This window comes from Cydia strobilella, chromosome 5 (genome assembly GCF_947568885.1).
Source record: "Cydia strobilella chromosome 5, ilCydStro3.1, whole genome shotgun sequence".
Taxonomy (NCBI): domain Eukaryota; kingdom Metazoa; phylum Arthropoda; class Insecta; order Lepidoptera; family Tortricidae; genus Cydia; species Cydia strobilella.
In genome coordinates, this window is record NC_086045.1 from 17,745,271 (window position 1) to 17,765,663 (window position 20,393).

Sequence of the window (20,393 nt, forward strand, 5' to 3'; positions counted from 1 at the left end):
AATAAATTATTTCTATTCTATTCTATTCTATTCTATTCTATTCTATTCTATTCTATTCTATTCTATTCTAAACACTCTAATATATTCTACACGATTTCGAGTTTCTTGATGATTTTGATCTTTGTAGGTGAATATTCTCTAAACTATGTGAGGTGTGCCAAATAACCTATAATAGTTTAAGTATACTTTTATTAATGTTTTAACATGGGGTTATATGTCCAAGCATGTTAAATAAAACAAGGTAATTTTATTCTTCACTGTTTGAGACAAGTATCGTAGATGTTATATTACTAAATTAATTTTGTATCAAGCAGAAACGTCTGCGAACAAAGCTTAGAAATAAATTAAAAGTGGAAAAAAATACTGTTTTGGGTGAGACTTGAAACTCACGACCAGTGGATCGCTAGCCCAGGATCACTACCAATACCTAACCCAAGACAACAAACATTTCCACCATATGGCCCTTATAGGGAGTTACCCTAGCGACAGCTACCGTAAGACATCCACTTCTTAAAGGGCTACCGAGTTCCAAGTCATATTGGAAATTCACAAATAATTACTAATTATATTACTAAGTAGGTAGATCAGTTTACTAAATCAAACTTTTTCTTTCTTAAAACCGCGTACTCGTGGTCCTAACTATCTGCAAGAGTGAGATGGTAATATGCTGCCTGCTACTTAACTCTTGTAGGAATGCAGCAGGACTCTTGTCGCATATTACTAAAGTTTTAAATTATCTACAAGACAGGTCTACTTAATCGCAGGACTACGTTCGCATACTCGTGGTGTCTGTTGGTAGGAGTCTTGCCCAAGTTTTATATTGATCAGGTTTGTGGATTGAACCCCCAGTCCACTTCCAGCGGTCGTGTGAATAGTTTCTTTGGATGCCAGTCTGAAATATGTACGTAACTATACATTATATTAGTAGTATGTATCGTGTGTTAAAAAAATTACGACGATGGAAGTGCCCGATTAGAGTGTGTGCTAAAACGGATGGACTGTTTAAAGTTGACGGCGATATCCTAATAGTGCCCTGGATGGAAGTGTGTTAAGAAATGTATTAGTTTTTACTAATAAATTAATTTGATCCAAATCCTACCTAATGTAAAAGCGTAATAACTCTTTCGTTCATCATTTCAATTATACATGTAGTAGCGGAAAGTATATTTATATTTATTTCAGCCTATGTAAAATTATACGAAATTATATAAATACGTTCCAAATAATTTCAGTAGCCTGTAAACTTGTTTTCCAAGGGTTTCGTGCCATCGCATTTATTTAGCCCAAGTCATGCTTAATCACATTTTATTTGTATGACAGTAGGTTTCTTAGTTTTTTTTTTGTATTTTTGGTTAATATAATTTATATTCATATTAATATTTTGTGTTGTTTGGTAATATTCAGTTCAATTTTTGTCTTTGCACCACCTACATGCTGCATACTTTAACTTTCTTGTCTCCGCTACCCAAAGGCCACGCAAGGTTGCCTGGAAGAGATCGCTTTTAAGCGATAATAACACCTATTGTTACCTCTATCTAATTGTCTTTGTAAACTGTGTGAGGTGTGCAATAAAGAGTTGTATTGTACTACTATGTCCGCGCGCGAATTCCATGCACGGCTGAGGAATGTTAGGATTGTTGGGCGTCATGACAGAGTAGAGCCACTTCCTCGACCTCCGAATGCACGGAATTGGCGCGCGGACAGTATAAGGGCAAGAGCGATATGTCTATGTGAACATCTAAGTAGATTTGTCGATGGAATTATCGAGGGATGAATTGAATCCATTAACTTACCTTATTAATGATATCACTTTACTCTTGTTCATGCAACTTGTGAAGTTTATGGTACAGTATAGGTATGTACACTCCAGAAAAATGAAATTTTATAATTTTGTATGGGGTTTTTTAACATCCGCTACACGATTCGCTTTTTCTCTATTGACTATACCTATACTACTCAGGCACTCTCACTTTATGTTGTAAAAAGGACCGTCGTCATTCTGCCCCTGGACTCTTCTGGTTAATATGTAGTTTATGACAAGTGTAAAGTTGTCTCCTGCAGCAATAAAAGACTAACACCCTTATTCATAAAACTTTACGGGCCTGATTTAGTTAAATTATGTTTTATCCCTTTCTTACAAATACATAAGTCAATATGACAGATAAAGACAAACGATTCATAGCTAATTCAGGCCAGTAACACGTTTATAAATAACGCCATTAATCTCTGCCGTTATAGGTGCTCAACAAAACTCCTAGTTATTGGAGGCCAAGCCGGCCGGTTCTATAGCTCACCGAGTCAGTGATTATGCACGAATTGCACGATACAAACGCACGTTATGCTATTGAACGGCAGTAAACCATACCTATTTAATAGGAACATGCAAGAGAAACACATTATTCTAATCTCTTTATTTGTTAGTGCAATTTACTTATTATACTTAGTTACTAATTAATAAACTAATAGGTAGTACATCTAAGATAGTAAGAAAAACCAGAAATAGTACATTGTTGTCGAGGGAGGAGGAGGGAGGGAGGCCGAAATAAATACGTGAGTTAGGGGATTCCTTAGGCCTTTTAATTTTGTATGCAAGTCACAAAGTTTAACGCAGCGGAATAAAATGTTCCCATGAAATCTCAATTTCTCCTCAAAGTTTTTACTTTTTTTAATTCGATTTACGAACAAAATGAAAGCATTTCCGAGCATGTTTGAGCAAATAAAAAATCGGTTTCCCAAAACGTATTAAAAACTAAAATAGAATTGTGCCAGACTGTCAAGCCGTTGTGCCCTAACTTTGTTTTTTCCCACAGAGCAAAATGTCGGTGCAGTTTTTCATGCTGTGCACCTTGGTTACCATCGCGTCGGCCGCGGTGAAACTTCAGGAGTTGTATGCCTGGAACGCGTTGGACTGGAATTATCCAGATCAGTACACCAGACAACAGGCCATCCAAACGGGGGCGCTGATACCCGAAAATGCCCTGCCCGTGGGTATCGAGAGATGGAGAAACAAGCTATTTGTCAGTGTCCCTAGGTGGTTTGCAGGTATTTCTTTTATATTTTATTTTTCCATGACAATTAACAATCATCTTAAAATACTAACTGGTACAAGATTGCATAACCAACAAACATTGACCTTGTTAAATAGACAAGACGATAAAATGACATAAACATAGAAAGTGAATAATTAATAACCATCCTCGTAACCGTTACCTATTACTTTAAAATAATCACCAGCATTAAAATGCCTACTACATAGTTGCTAACAAGAAATCATTTAAATTGAGTAGCATAATGATAAATATGAAACAAAGTTCACGTCGTTTAAATAAATATTAAATAATACCTAGATATTACCTTTAAAATTCATTTTCATAATTTAACTTATTCATAATTTTAATGTATAATTTAAATTGAAGAAAACAACTAAATATACCTGCCTATATATGTGATAAAATACTCACTTCGAATAATAAGGCACTAAAGGCGGAATAAAATAATATTTGTAAACTCGAATTAGTGTCATTGCATAAAACTAAAGTCGTAATATATATCTAAAGTCCGCTCTATGGGTATTCAGTCAGTCCCGACACGTAGAAATAAAAAAAGAAGCTATTCACAAAACGCAATTATATTTTATATCTCATGGAAAATAAAAATGTTGATGAGTGCGGAACTAAATAATAAGTTATTCATAAAAACAAAGAAATAAAGAAACATAATAAAACTTACTATTTAAGTACAAAAAAAACGTACAGTTAAAAAATTTGGCCCAGATCGCCGTCAACGGGCCAGAAGGCTGGCCGTATTTCCTCGCTGTATGGCGATACTAATACGCTGTGCGAAATACTGGCCAGCCCTACTTACGTAATTATAATATAGGTACTCTATATACCGCTGTGAGTTTACAGCTGGTTCGATTGCAGTGCGTGCTAAAATTATGTTGAAGGCATTAATGGCACACATTAATACATACATAAATAATTAGAGTTTTGAATGATTCACGGTTAGTTTCACTAGACTTATATTGACCGGGATATAGACCGTGATTACCTTTTGTATTATTTGTGAGCTCCCGATATTTCGACGCAGTTACATGCATCATGTTCACGGGTGACTAAAGATAGCGGGTGGGTGTCAAAGTTGCGTAGACAGCGCTCTGTCTACCCTCATTCTTGCGCGTCGGCTGCGTTCACTTTCAACGTTACCAACGGTCGCATTCACACTTGTTGGTCCGGCCGAGTTCACAATCGTTGGTCTGTCCAAACACACTACACTCACGGTGTCACTACGCGTGTTTGATTATTACAAAAGGTAATCACGGTCTATATCCCGGTCAATATAAGTCTAGTGATACATAAGTAAGTTAGGTAATTCATTCAAGTACAGTTCGAGGGTTGCCTGGTAAAACCCAATAAGTGACGAAAAGTGAGATTTTAAGGTAAAAACAGTTTTAGATTGATTCGGTATCGCTTAATCTAATGGTAATATCAGATAAGCGGATTTGACATGTATCACGGAAATATGCGGAGTTGATAACCCAATAAGTACTTGATTTGAAGTTTTAATTTAGAACTAAATACTACAAGCACATTTAAGGCTTCATTTTTTAGTATTACTTAGTGGAAGAACCACACAATACACATTTATAGGTATTTAGTGCAGAGATATTTACGCTAAATTAAACTAAACACACAACGTAGAATCAGTTACTATTACTTACCCGGTGTTACCTCATTACGATTCGAACCTTAAAAGGATTTTAGTAAGAATTAGAATACGTTAAAAGCATTTGTCGGATTCTACTTTTAAGATATTATTTACAAAACGTGCAAACTATTTACTTAAAAGAGAAACCCAATAGACAAAATTATAGTACTTATCGGAAGCAAATCTTTAAGAAATATTATGTTAAGTCTAGTTATCGGATTCTCGCACAGACCTTTAACAAATTTCTTTCAAAAAGTTGTCCGGGGAAGAATCCAATAAGTATGTTTGACGACATCGTGTTTAGACTACTGTGTTTAAATAACAATAAATCTAAGCTATTGTAACCGTTAATATGAAAAGCATTATTGTTGTTTCATTTAGAGCAAACTTGTCGGGTTTTAGTACTAGCTAATAATCAAACTACGCGACTGAGTGATGCTTACGGTACAAAATAATAAAAATGTAGTTTAACTAAATAGTATGTTTGATTAAATTATTAAATAGTATTGATTATTTTTCGCGTTCCAGTGGGATCAGGTGCTTCTAATAACAGGTTTTCTATGACTGGACCTAGTGTTTAAATGGCAAATGAAAAGATAAGCTGTTATCTCGAGGGTTGCCTGGTCAAACCCAATAAATATGAGAAACCTAGTTTCGAGTAAAACGATGTTGAAGGTTTATGGTCATCAAACACTAATTTTGATGAATAAATTCGTAGTTCTATAAGTTCTTCGTGCAAGGTAATTTAATCCACTTTAAGTTAATTTGTGTTATAGTCATGTAACTCATTTAGTTTTCCTGTAAGAAAATGTATTTTACCAAGGGGTCTTGACTTATTGGATTTACGCAAAAATAAAAAAAGCCGTTAATGTCACTAAGAGGTCTTATTACTTATAAAAAACTTAAAAAACGAAGTGAATCTACAAGTGAGAACGGTATTATTCTTCATCTGAATCATTTGGTGCTTTGCCGGCAAATGTTTTTAGGCTTCTTATCCATCCATTAGACTGTCTCTTAGCTCTTGTTCCAGGTGTATTTGGGTTTTTTTTAAACATGTGACGAAAATCCTCGGACATGTCGTAATTAAAGTAAATTTTAAAATCTCCTTTTATATACCGAATCCTTTTAATTTTCAGCCAGTTCACGGCCTCATTTGTGGTATCTTTTTTTATGATTCATTATAGCAGCACTGTCCCACATCTCGTTATATTTAAACTCTTTCACTTTATAGCTATCGATTTCAATTTTTTTCTTTCCTTCGTCAGTGGTAACGAACTTTGTTTTATTAGTTCTAGCAAATCTAAAGACATTTTTCCAGTTAGAAACGCTATTGATTAATACGTTCTTCGATGCATGTTCATTGTGCATGTGCCTTTAATAAAGGCAGTTGTGAAACTGGAACATGCCTTTTCTACCACTTTTCTGAATTGCCGTGACAGAATTAAGCATTTTTTCGGATACGTGCAGCGGCCAGAACCGAAATCAATATATTTCCGCTCTTACTCTGGGCAGTACAAACGACAGACCACCTACAAATAATTGAACAAAGTTTCTCGAAAGTGGGCATAGCCATATGGAAGTTGATTCGATGCATACAGCTATTGAACATGCATCGAAAAACGTATCAATCAATATCGTTTCTGACTGGAAAAATGTCTTTAGATTTGCTAGAACTAAAAAAAAAACAAAGTTCGTTACAACTGACGAAGGAAATCAAAAAATTAAATTCAATAGCTATAAAGTGAAAGAATTTAAATATAACGAGATGTTGGACTTGAAAAAGCTGTGTTGCTATAATGAATAATAAAAACAAAGATACCACGAATGAGGCCGTGAACTGGCTGAAAATTAAAAGGATTCGGTATATAAAAGGAGATTTTAAAATTTACTTTAATTACGACATGTCCGAGGATTTTCGTCACATGTTAAAAAAAAAACCAAATACACCTGGAACAAGAGCTAAGAGACAGTCTAACCCACCATCAGTTGCAAATTCGCAATGCCATGGCCAGAAGAGTTAGAGCCAAGATACAGTAGTCTTACCTATAAGCATTGCTAAAAAAAAAAGATTTAGAAACCATGTGCAGGAAACAAATTAAACCTGAGGAGTATCATCGATGGATAAGAAGCCTAAAAACATTTGCCGGCAAAGCACCAAATGATTTAGATGAAGAATGACACCGTTCTCACTTGTAGATTAACTTCTTTTTTTAAGTTTTTTATAAGTAATAAAACCTCTTAGTGACATTAACGGCATTTTTATTTTTGCGTAAACCCAATAAGTCAAGACCCCTTGGTAAAAACATTTTCTTACAGGAAAACTAAATGAGTTACATAACTAAAACACAAATTAAATTAAAGTGGATGAAATTACCTCACACGAAGAACTTATAAAACTACGAATTTATTCATCAAAATTAGTGTTTAAGGACCATAAACCTTTAACATCGTTTTTCTCGAAACTAGGTTTCTCATATTTATTGGGTTTCCCCAGGCAACCCTCGAGTTATAAACTAAATTAATCACCCATTTAACATACATGCAAGCCAAACGTGCATACATACATATAAGATATAAGTAGCTAATCAACAACTTGTCCAGCGAAGTGTGTAGCACAAAATTAAATACTCGGCAGGAATTATTTTAAAAATGTTCCATTATAGTCGTTCTTATCATTATCAGTATTATCACGCATGTTATACAGCATATCTACGTCACTTTCTGAGATCGCGTGATAGTAAGAGACAGGCTTAACGTAATAAATTAATAAGTCACGCGCGATAATAATAGTTAAGTTATTGTAGTTTTGTCATTTGTGATTAGGTAGGTACCTATATCTTACCAAAGATAGATATAACTCCGTAATAGATGGATACAGTCTAAGGAAAAAACGTGCCTCGAAAATCAAGAAAATTTGATTCTCGTTCAGAGGGCGCTACTAGCTTTGGCTTACTGTCGTATAGATGGCGTTGACGGTTTCGTTTGTTATTTAACAATTTAAACGCATATCAGTGAAAGAACATGGGTCAAAATCATAAAAATAATTAATGCAAATAAAAAAAATCATTTATCCATATTTAAATACATTTTATCGTATTTTTATAAATCTTCATTTTTAGTTTTAAAGTGTGCCGACAGATGGCAGTGAATTTACTGGGGTTACAAAATTTACTATGACAGTACCGCTCTAGTATAAGTTACTCTATGATCTTACTAATACATCTTCTGTACTACTTTTAAACCGATTTTTTGGTTTCAATTAGACACCTAATATTTCTTCTTCCTCTTCTTCCTGCCCTTATCCCACGTTATGTGGGGTCGGCACAACATGTTTTTCTCTTCCATTCTCCTCTATCTTTCGTCACCACAGCACTCACTCCTTTCTTTCTCATATCCTCTTTCACACAATCCATCCATCGCTTTTTGGGTCTATCATACGCTCTCCGTCCATCAACATTCATCCCTAACATTCTTTTGCCTATATGGCATTCATCCCTCCTCATCACATGCCCACACCTAATATTTCTTACTACCTTTATATTAAAAATGTTCCATTTAAGGTAGTAATGTCAGTAATGTATTGAGAGGTACCCAAGTCACGTGTAAGTCTACATAACTATAATTACTAGATAAGTATAAAGCCGGAAATATAACTATACTGTCGCTTGTGGAGTAAGCGCGTACATTACCTATTTCAACATGTCGGTAATCGACTAACCTACTAGCTACTGTTATTTCGCTGCCCCAATATTACATTACAGGGATCTATGTTACATTTTCAAGACAGTTGAAATTCGACTCAATATCACTATGATAAAGTTGAAATTTCAGTTCGATAAAAGTGAAACATAGAACCCTGTAATATTGGGGCAGCGATTTGTGCAGTACGGACATGAGAAATTATTTAAATTAGAAGCTAATCGGTCATTGCACTGCTCGCGTGCAAAGAAATGCATATTATTATCAGCATGCATCCAGCTCCATAATCTCTATGTAGTAAGAACGACTAAATAGGGGGTGCGTTACTGACTCAATCAGAAAGAGCCTGATTGACAGGCTCCGGCTTCCGACTAATCCTTACTCACCATAATTATTCTTACGGGTTATTCTCCAAGCTATGTAAATACGATGTCGATCCAAGTGGTTTTTAATCTTAATTTCATCAAAGCAGAAATATGTAAATAATTTATTATTAAACTATCAGCAGTATTAAATTTAATAACTATACCTATATTAAACAAACACAGTGAGTACTTAATATCATTACTAAATTATAAATATGTATGGGTATCTACCTAAGCACTGTGAACGCCTTGATATAAATTCGAGAATGGAATGCTACATTGCGCAGGAGCGAGACTAGGCACTTGAATTCATCGATCAGCGTTTATCAGTTGGAGCGATCGATAAATTAACTGCGCCTACTCAAGGTTACTACTTACGCAAAGACACCCAATATGACCTCATATTGGGTGCGATTGAGTTTGATAATCGTCAAAAATTGGCTGTAGGTACTGAGTTTTGTTTTATGAAGGTACCTGTTTATAATCTTTCTACATGATGGAATATGAGTCTGATAAAATGTTTAAATTGTAATAAATTATTGATATAGATACGATCTATAATGTTAGTTATTTGATATATACATATATGTTACGGGTAATGTTAGAAGGTTGATTAAACTTAAGTTTACCCGGGTATAACCCAAGCCTTTTGGGAAAAGTCTGAAAATTTAAAAAAACAATAATCTGTATTCGGGGTTTACCCGTACACACCTAGGTCTACCCAACACCACACACATACTCACACACACACATACACACCCCATGTGTTACATACTTAGTTTAGGTAAACTTAAGTTTACCTTGGTATACCTCGTATTACCCAAGCCTTTTGGGTAAAGCCCGAAAATTAAATCAAATTCTACACCATGCCAGTGATGGGTGTGTATGGGTAAACCCCGAATTTTCGGACTTTACCGAAAAGGCTTGGGTAATACTAGTTATACCCGGTTAAACTTAAGGCGGTTACCTGAGCCAGAAGGCGAAAAATCTCATTATATGATCATGTTTTTCTAAGAAGCGTTGATATTCGTAGACGTGGGAAAAATATATGTAGTTCTTGACTATATTATCTTTAACAACATAGCATCCGATATACGAATTATGAAACTTCGCTCGATACAATTAATTCCCAAAGTAACCTCTAACTCTGACTTTTAATCGTACTTTACTCGGTTATTTATTATGTGATACTATAAACAAAAAAAGAAGAAAAAACAATCTTAACATAAATAGTAATTTCATAGCTTTAGAATTTCGATATTGTAAGGTAACGTTTTTAAAATAAATAAAAACCTACAAAATTCGATCAAAATTGACACTTGGCGTGTATGTTCTTTCCCGTTCTTTCTTACGAAATGTGACAAAGACAGCGGCAAACCGATGGAACGGCCTTAAGTTTAATCAACCTTCTAACATTACCCGTAACATATATTTTTAGTGCTGTCTACAAATTATAAAAAAATGTCATAGTTTTAACTTCAATAGGTGCAAAACAGACATAACTGCAAAATGTAAATATTATTTTTTAATTTAATAATCATATACCAACATGTCTATCGATGAGAAAAGAAATACTTATTTAACTTGACTTGACATACATTACAATATTTCGTAGGTAAACTCGAACTTATCAGATAGGTAGGTAACACACTGACCATCCAACCAGAACCGTTGAAAAACCAATAAACATCCCAACTATAGTTTAAAATAAATTAGAATTAAGTACAGGCTAATTTGAGAACGTACACTGACATTAGTAGAATGATATCTAAATGATGTAATTTAGTTATCGTGCGTCCCGCGCGCGCCATTACATGCACGGACAAGTACGAGCGAAATGCACGATAACTGAATCACATCCACGATTTTCACACATTATTAAATTGTAAAACGGGTACTTGGTGCCAATTGCACCATTCGCACTTGACAGACTGATCAACGTCACCCGGCGCGCCGCGGCGGTTTACTATGTATTAAATACTGTTCTTGCAATAAATTATTGATTGATTGATTGATTGATATGAATCTTCCATACAATAAAATTTAGCGAACTCTTTAACAATGACAAATAGTTTGGTGCTACGACCCTTAATCGCGTATTTAAGTTTTAAGTTCCGTTTTTCAATTTAATAACTGAATAACATTCGTTAGATGTCATCCTGGTAACAGTGTACGTTCGAATTGGCCTCTGTTAGTACCTACATTTCCATCATTAGCTCCTTGCGCGGCTTGTCCGCCTCCGTTTCCGTTTTACTTAATTCAGAACTAATCATGGATATTGAAGTGAAGTATGTAAAATGCTATTAAACTAACCCAATTGGCTACATTAATTTCGAAACATTCAACTTATGAATATATTATGGATATGGTCCAACTCATTAGACGGAACTAATCTTGTCAGTTGATAAGTAGGTACCTATTTGCTTTCAAATCATCGGGACACGAGAGCAATGCCGAGTTATGTAAAATAGGTTTCTAGTCATAATAATGAGTCGGTATTTTGTCAAGAAGTCTTCTAGTAATCGATTTTCGCTCATGTCTGTCATTTCGGATATGGGTATATTTGGTGTCGATGCCATACTTACCCATATCAGAAAACGGAAAGTAACTTAAAACCTGATTTGCCAACCTACTATAATAAATCAATATTAAGTATTCAAAGTTAATACAGTTTGGTTTTCTTGGTTGAAAAGCTTAAGGAAACATGAAGTAGGGAATAAGTTGATGTAGATACTATGTATAGACACTGTTGCGTAATAACGTTGGTTGTGTAATGTGGCGCACTATTAAAGTACCTACATCATGCATTAAGGCTATGTGGACTCTACTGGCAATTTTGTTTTTTTTTATAATTTTTCCCGCAACAGACGGGTCACACTGCCTAAATATTTCGTACAAAAACATCGTGAATTTTATTAGGGTCAACACAAGTCAGACTACATAGAAACAGCTAGTTGACAAAATAATTCCACGCAGGTTTATATAATAAGTAGCTAGTCCTTAAGGCCCCGTATGTACGTGTTCATCTCTCACGCTGATTGAGCTTAAGGGTGAGCGGGATGCGCGTGCGCGGGACCGCGAATATCATGTTTTTGAAAATTAATTTGTTGTACGTTCAAATATATAAAAAAGTAATCGGCAAGGTCCCTCAGATACGATATTGCCGATTTTAAAAGCAATTTTCACATTTTTAGCGTTAAGTCAAAAACTCAGGATTCGAATCGATAGTCCCTCGGGAAAGGCCTCAAGATTGCTAATTAAATTTTTGGCAGCCGTACTGTGATCAAAAAGCGCAACTTTTCCAAAACTCCGCTCTCTGAACCTACTACACCTTAAATGAAAATTTAGAATAGCACTACCAAACCTGTTCCTGAATTATTGCGACACTGAATTGATTTATAGCACATTTAAATTTTAATGCATGTTGACTGCATAGTTATTGCTATTTGTTTATTTAACGTGCTTACTGATTTCGTTGGAATTCCAATTCGGTTCTTATTTCGTGAGATACTAATGTATCTCTAATTTTAAGATTACAAGGCAGAGGGATATACAATATACGGTACCCTATAACCTATAAGGTATAAGCAATGAGGATATAATAAGATAGAGCGGTACTGTCATAGTAAATTTTGTAACTACATTAAATTCACTGCCATCTATCGACACACTTTAAAACTAAAAATGAAGATTTTTAAAAATACGTTAAAATGTATTTACATATGGATAAATGTTTTTTTTATTTGCATTAATTATTTTTATATGATTTTGACCCATGTTCTTTCACTGGTATGCGTTAAAATTATAAATAACAAACGAAACAGTTAACGCCCTCTATACGAGAGTAGGCCAAAACTAGTGGCGCCATCTGATCGAGACTCAAATTTTCGTGATTTTCGAGGCACGTTTTTTTCCTTAGACTGTATCCATCTATTACGGAGTTATATCTATCTTTGGTATAAGGGTGTCCATCGCTATTCAACGTGGTAACGCGGCTAGTGTGATGGGCACCTTTGCGCCAAGGACAACTCGAGAGGGGGGGGGGGGGAGGAGGGGACTTTTTGACTAGGCTTAAGTTTAGTCTTAAGTTATTATTGAATTGTTTTTGTTTTTGTACTGACATTTATTGAATAAAATTCATTTAAAAGTAAATTAGATGACAATTAAGTTTTGTGATTTGAGAGATACATTGGTTAGTTATAATTCTTCGCTAAACTATAATAATTATATGATTTTTTTATTTCCTCCAGGTGTACCTGCGACTTTGAACTACATCCCGCTGGATGCGCCTTACGAACCATCGCCAAAACTAAACCCCTACCCGAATTGGGCAAGCAATGCTCTCGGCGACTGTGAAAATGGGCTCAACACAGTCTACAGAATCAAAGCCGATAAGTGCGACAGACTCTGGGTGTTAGACGTCGGCACCTATGGTTATGGTAAGTTCAGCGTACGAAATTACATCTCATAATTTATTATATGGAGGTAAGAGCACATAGTATTCGAGCTTAGAGTTGGCCAACGACGCCTTACAGACCGGATAGAGTTGTGCCATTCTCGAGGACGTTCTCCATTTTGTATGGGAAATTGGGAATCGTTCTCGCTCGGGATTATTTAATATTTATTTTATACTTTATTTGACATCAAAAAAAAGGTACAAATGGCGGACTTAATATTTCCCATAGTAAACGGAAACGTTTTCAAGAACGGCACATTTCCGTGTCGTATGCATAATTTGCAGTTTGACTTCTGGTCCTTGTATTTAGGGCTGAAAAGTGGTGCCGTTAGCCCGTTACCCATACCAGCCCCATGAATTTCCGCCTTACAATTATTCTCATACATTCGCCTTCGTAAAAACCGGCGAAGTGCGAGTCGGACTCGCGTTCCAAGGGTTCCGTACATTACACAATTAAACAATGTACCGTTTTTTCCTTTTGAAGTACGGAACCCTAAAAATACACCTTTTTTAGAAATAGGACTTTAGTGATAATTATAGTTACCTTGGCAATCTTGGCATTGATGTATTTTTTCTCTTTATTTTTTTGGCACAAACAGTCATTACAGAAAAGTGACATTGAAAAATATTACATATAATATTGACAATACAGTGCCGAAAACGTAATAGATTATAGTTATAAATTTGTTGCAACGGACCTGAATTAACTTAACTATAAGAAGAAGATGAAATTGAAAGAAGGAAGACGTATTTTGTAATATTTATATTTTATAAATGTATAATATATACCTAATATTTAGTAAAATAATTTGATTTGTTTATGGGGCAGTATCGAGCACTAGAGGATTTTCTTTATTAAACATGTAGCCAACATGAAAGATTAAAGACAGCAATATTAATCTTGTCTGATAAGGTGGTTTCAACTCCTCGTGGACTGACGCTATTTGCCAACACTGTGAACATAATGAATTAATGATACCTACAAAGGTTACACCTAAAGTTCTTAGAATGGACCAAATAAAAAAATTGGATTGAATATATTCATCTTGTATTTTTTTAGGACAGATCAATGACCTCGTTTTTGAAAAAAAAATGAGAATACAATTTTAGACGTTTTTTTTTTCTTTAATTCATTTTGGAAAATCAGTGATTTTATGCCCTAGTTCTATGACACCTTTTTTACACAAGTGCGACGGATATTTGGTCAGATAATGGTTATTTTACTAAGTGCATCCGTGTTTGGCGCCATAAAATTTTAAAGGGGTGAGAAAAAACATAGTTATGGGGATTGATTTGTCGGTAAAATAAGTCTAACTACACGTGACTAATGACTCCACCATAGGTCGAACACATTGCGTAATAATGTAGTTAAAACGGGTTATCAGAAAGACTTGACAATATCATTAAAAAAGATAAATAGTTAAATACCAAACAAATACAAACGCGGAAAGTTTTAAGAATTTCAAATTCTAAAAACGTGGCTGCATCATAATCAAAAGAATCATTATCGATAGTGGCAGAAAATATTGTATTATTGAACCTGCAAAACAGCAAAATGAGCAATTTATTACAAAAAATTGAAAACAAAAAAAAAACTTGTTTAAAATAAATATATTAACTTCCTTATAGGAAAAAAATAAAGGTACCATTCGATTCCTTACATTAAAAAAAAATGTACGGCAAAAATAGACATAAACGCAATATTTCACTGTTTTTATTTACAGCTTCAAGGGACTTTAGACCGGATATGAGTATAATGTATGGTTTTAATTTCAACTCGATTTCCCAACGCGTTCCCGAGATAAAAAGGTCTTGACAGATAGACGGACAACGAAGTGATCCTATAAGGGTTATTTTTGTTTTCCTTTTGTAGTACGGAATCTTAGACTAAAAAAGGAAAACTTCTTATTGTGGTGAATATTTTGGATACGCTCTGAAAGATTAAAATATGTCCTCATATTTGACAAGAGATAAGTTATAAGGACGAACCACAGAGTAGAACGATTGACAGAGGTAGCGACCCTATCTCTGTATATGGACTCAAAAGCAATTTAAACATTTCAACTAAATTCAACTATTTATCTCCTGGTAACCAATCTGATTTACCTAATAAAATATTGCGTTATTTACAGATCCGAACGTTACGAACCTCTGCCCGTACAGCCTCAACGTTTATGACCTAAACACAGACCAGCGAATCAGACGGTACGTGTTTCGTCCTGAGGACATCGTGGCCTCCACTTTCATTGCCAACATAGCTCTCGACGAAGGCCCTACCTGTGACGACACCTTCGCCTACTTTTCCGATGAACTCGGATACGGTCTCATCGCTTATTCCTGGAGACAGAACAAATCCTGGCGATTCAGTCACAGCTACTTTTTCCCCGACCCACTCCTTGGTGATTTCAATATTGCGGGTCTAAATTTCCAATGGGGAACCGAAGGCATTTTTGGGATCAGTGCGTCTGCTGTCGGCCCAGATGGTTTTAGAACTCTTTATTTCAGTCCTCTCTCCAGTAACACTGAATTCGCCGTCTCTACTCGTATTCTGAGAGACGAATCGAAAGTCAGTGGCTCATACCGCGATTTCAAAGTGGTCGGGAACCGTGGCCCCAACAGCCACACGACTGCCAAAGTCATGGACGATAGCGGTGTGCAACTCTTCAATCTAATTGATCAAAACGCAATTGGATGTTGGAATACTTTCCGACCATTGAAGCCGCAAAACGTGGCCATCGTGGATAAGGATGACGTGGGTTTAGTTTTCCCGAGTGACGTGAAAATTGATGCAGAACGCAACGTGTGGGTTATGTCGGACAGGATGGCGGTATTCTTGGAATCGCAGCTAGATTACAGTGACATAAATTTCCGAATTTATACGGCACCTTTAGACAGACTGCTCGAGGAAACGGCATGCCAGTTGCCGGCACAGTTTTATAAGGTCCAAAATACTCAGCTAACAAAATATTATGATCCTTTCTTTAATCCTAACCCACAACCGTCGCCGACATATGTAGCGCCGGCGGTCCCGCAGAGCCAGAACCAAGAGCCATTTAATAATCCTCAGTTAACGCAAAACATAATTCCTCAAGTTTCAGCCTACAGTGCGTTCATCAATACTCCCAAGCTAACACAGATCTCAAATAAAACACCTCAACCGAGTAGATGGTTGCAAAGAAGTTATGACGTGTACGAAAACGTCTAAATTATAAGTAGCTTAGATATATGATAACTGACGAAGAGGCATGCTCTGTTACTAATTCCTATAAATTAAAAAGAAAATGATAGCGTGGTTAGATATATGTATGTTTGGATGTTTGTTGTTCTAAATTTGAAAGAATGAGCGTTATTAATTAATTGCATACATCCTAAGAGGTAGCAAACTTATAATTAGCTAAAATTACTATAAATATTAATATTTTATGTTATAGAAATATATGTCCTTGTCAGCATAATTCATTGATAATTATAATTACCAACATACTACTATAATAAAACGTACCTTATGCTATTTGCAGCTAGGTATCTGTATAGGTATAATAACTCTACATACCTGTTTTATATAATTTCAGTAAGATGTATGTAAATTTAAATATAGCTTATTAGATTGGCATGTTTGATTTTAATATATGAAAATAATTAAGAGTAACATGTCTTACGACAATAAATATTTATCGGTTTCATTAATTGGTTTATTTTTTAAACGTACATTACGTCCCTCATAGTGTTAGACAAAACAACATAAATGATTACTTTCTAGGTACATGGTGAAGCATCTTTTACATGTAATGTTTTTGATAAGATATTTATTTTCGTGCTGTAGCTTTCTAGATCTAATTTTCCCTGAGATAAGCTGCAGATAGAGGGACGGGCAGTCGAACATAACAATTTTTCTTTTAAGGTTCCTTGTTGGTAATTTCCGTAGAAGTCAAATGAATCAGTTTATCACTACCGAATATCTACAAATAATCAAATTAGGTCTGGTGAAGGTCGCGGGAATTCGGTGGTTGCGAGCGGCACAGGATCGGTCGGAGTGGCGAGCCTTGGGGGAGGCCTATGTCCAGCAGTGGACGTCTATCGGCTGACATGATGATGATGAATCAAATTAGTAATAAACTTACCGACAAAAATAGTTATCTATTTATTTATTAGGAAGGTGCTGATATATGTACTTATGTGGGATTTGTAGCACGATGGCGTTTTAAATCAGTAGTCAAGGAGTTTATTATTCAAATAGTTGAATAGGTAAACGTGGAACAATATGAGACCTTTCAGATATATCGTGATAACGTGAAAACCTATTGATACTTCAATTTTGAAAATATAAAATACGATCAATCATTTTGGCGATCTGATATTACTAGCGACCCGTTTATTTATGTACACTAAAAGGTTTAAAAGCTACGACGAAGATCAAAGCTTGAGAATGTGTTCTTCATTATGTTTAATTAAAAATACGAAATATTTTATTACTCTCCTGCAAGCGTGTGTTATTCGCACTTAAATCACTTGCTCAAACACTGAAACTATGAATTCTTAATTTACTCAGTTGGTCCTGAGCGTGATCCGTGATGCTCTTGGGTATTTGCCTGTTTTTAATCATTTTGTAGAATAATAAATAAGCGGGTATCTAGTTCGTTTCTTCCCAGAATGTGGAATGAGTTGCCTCCTGAGGTATTTCCTTTGCGCTACGACATGGGATTCTTCAAGAAGCGGGTATTTAGGGTTCTCTAGGGTCGGCAACGCTTAAGAGGCTCCTGTGATGAGTGTGATGTTGCTTATGTCCATGGGCGACGATGACCGCTTCCCATGAGGCGGCTCGTCTGCTCGTTTGCTATCACATAAAAAAATAAAAGACAGGTAGGTAACTGATAAGTAACATGAAGGAAAACCGTCTCATACAAGGCTGCCATCATACCATTCGTATTCGTAAAAGGCGTATTCAGATTTTAAATGTTATATAAAAACACTACAGGTTATATATTATAATCAAGTGATAATGCACCTGTGCCTGATAGAAGGCCGATTCTGATTAGACAATTTGTTAAGGTTTTCAGCGTTACACCAAATCTACGCTGAGTGGAGCTCGTGAAAAGCAATGTAGCGGAAGCCGCTCGACCCCAATTACAAATAAATACCGCAAAAAATGTACAGTTTAGCCGTTTGGCTCACGCATACTAGAGGTCAAAACAAAATTTTTGACCCGCAGTTCCTAAAAAAAAATCCTAAAAAAAGTTATATTTTTTTTTGTATGGTTTTTTTTTTAAACCTATCGTGTGTGGTATCATACGAAAGGGCTTTTTGAGGCGATTCTAAAAATATATCACATCTTACATTTCGGCCATTTTTTTTTAATTAAAACAAAAAGAATTTTTGAAACATACCAAGTTTGGGCTCCTCCAGATACGATATGGCTGGTTTTTTTTTTGCACAATATACCACAAATGATACGTGATATCCTCATATATCCAACCCCAAGAAAGCAATTTTGAAAACAATATCATTAACAATTTTTTTTTTTAATTTTTCAATTTTACGAACTGACACAGTTCTACTTCAATACCTATTTTACGAGACTTATGGAACTGTACTGCAGATACGGTACATATTAATCATAAAATGATACGTTATATCCATATATCGAACGGGAAATACCTCTTTAACCCTTTAACTGGGCCTTTTCATCAGTTGGTATAGTTTGTTTAGTTTTTGATACAAAATATCAAGGTTGTATCCTTCAGATACGATATACCTTATCAATTTTTCTTTGTACAATATACCACAAATGATACGTAATATTATCTAACCCCAAGAAAGCAATTTTGAAAATAATTTCATTTAGGAAATAAAACTATGAAAACGGATTATATCGCGTATATTGAATTTATAATACATCCCGATGTTTCGAACCCTTTACAGCGTTCGTGGTCAACGGGTGACTGAGGAAAAATTACAAAGTGCAAAAATACCCACATACTAAAATAATGAACAATCATAGACTACAAACTTTAAGGCTGGTTGTACATGCAAAAACGGTTCATAAGGCTAGTTACATTTATACGCGATAAAAAAAAAATAAAAAAAAAATAAAAAAAAAACTACGCCGGCTCCAACCGTACACCACGGACCCGAGAAGATTTAATTCCCTCCTAAATTGTAGGAGGGTATCCCAATATGGGACCGGCAACAAACTCGTAATCCGTTTTCATAGTTTTATTTCATGAGTAACTATCGCGGTAACCGAAGACAATATAATTTCATTTAGATTTTTTTTTTAATTTTTCATTATTGTAATATTGAAAAATTATACACATGAAAAATATTTAAAAAAATTCTTAATGAAATTATTTTCAAAATTGCTGTCTTGGGGTTTGATATCAAGATATTACGTATTATTTATGGTATATTTACAAAAAAAAAATCAGTAAGGTACATATATCGTATCTGAAGGATACAATCTTGATATTTTGTGTCAAAAACAAAACAAACTATACCAACCGATGAAAAGGCGCAGTTAAAGGGTTAAAGAGGTATTTCCCGATCGATATATGGATATTACGTATCATTTTATGATTAATATGTACCGTATCTGCAGTACAGTTCCATAAGTCTCGTAAAATAGGTATTGAAGTAGAACTGTGTCAGTTCGTAAAATTGAAAAATTAAAAAAAAATTGGTAATGATATTATTTTCAAAATTGCTTTCTTGGGGCTGGATATGAGGATATCACGTATCATTTGTGGTATATTGTACAAAAAAAATCAGCCATATCGTATCTGGAAGAGCCCAAACTTGGTATGTTTCGAAAATTCTTTTTGTTTTAATTTAAAAAAAATGGCCGAAATGTAATTATGTGATATATTTTTAGAATCGCCTCAAAAAGCCCTTTCGCATGATATCACACACGATAGGTTTTGGTTTTTTTTTTCCATACAAAAAAAAATATGTTTTACCACTCCCCCCCGGGAAATTTTTTAGGAACTGCGGGTCAAAAAATTTGTTTTCACCTCTTGTATGCGTGTGCCAAACGGCTAACCTGTACATCGATTTGCGTTTTTTTTTAATTCGAACGGGTTACACTAATGAGAATCATCTGTTTAGATATCTTGCTTGCAATGGGGTTGGCCGGTCGAAACATTTAGCAGAGTACGCCAGCAAGCCAGCAA

The 20,393-nt window shown here is 35.0% G+C and overlaps 2 protein-coding genes across 2 annotated transcripts in view; both read left to right on the forward strand.

Annotated features, from left to right (window-relative positions):
* LOC134741522 (proton-coupled amino acid transporter-like protein pathetic) overlaps positions 1 to 20,393 on the forward strand; it is a 162,578-nt gene that overhangs the window by 115,608 nt on the left and 26,577 nt on the right. The window lies entirely within an intron of this gene.
* LOC134741514 (protein yellow) lies at positions 802 to 16,646 on the forward strand. Its single transcript, XM_063674318.1, has 4 exons — positions 802 to 901; positions 2,811 to 3,042; positions 13,022 to 13,210; positions 15,360 to 16,646. The coding sequence occupies exons 2-4, from the start codon at positions 2,817 to 2,819 to the stop codon at positions 16,430 to 16,432; spliced, it is 1,488 nt and encodes a 495-aa protein (XP_063530388.1). The 5' UTR covers positions 802 to 901; positions 2,811 to 2,816; the 3' UTR covers positions 16,433 to 16,646.

Bases quoted from the DNA above. Each gene is read 5' to 3' on its own strand.
- LOC134741514 (XM_063674318.1), top strand. From the start codon at position 2,817: ATGTCGGTGCAGTTTTTCATGCTGTGCACCTTGGTTACCATCGCGTCG. The intron at 3,043-13,021 runs GTATTTCTTTTA...TATTTCCTCCAG, and splicing joins TGTCCCTAGGTGGTTTGCAG to GTGTACCTGCGACTTTGAAC. The intron at 13,211-15,359 runs GTAAGTTCAGCG...CGTTATTTACAG, and splicing joins CGTCGGCACCTATGGTTATG to ATCCGAACGTTACGAACCTC.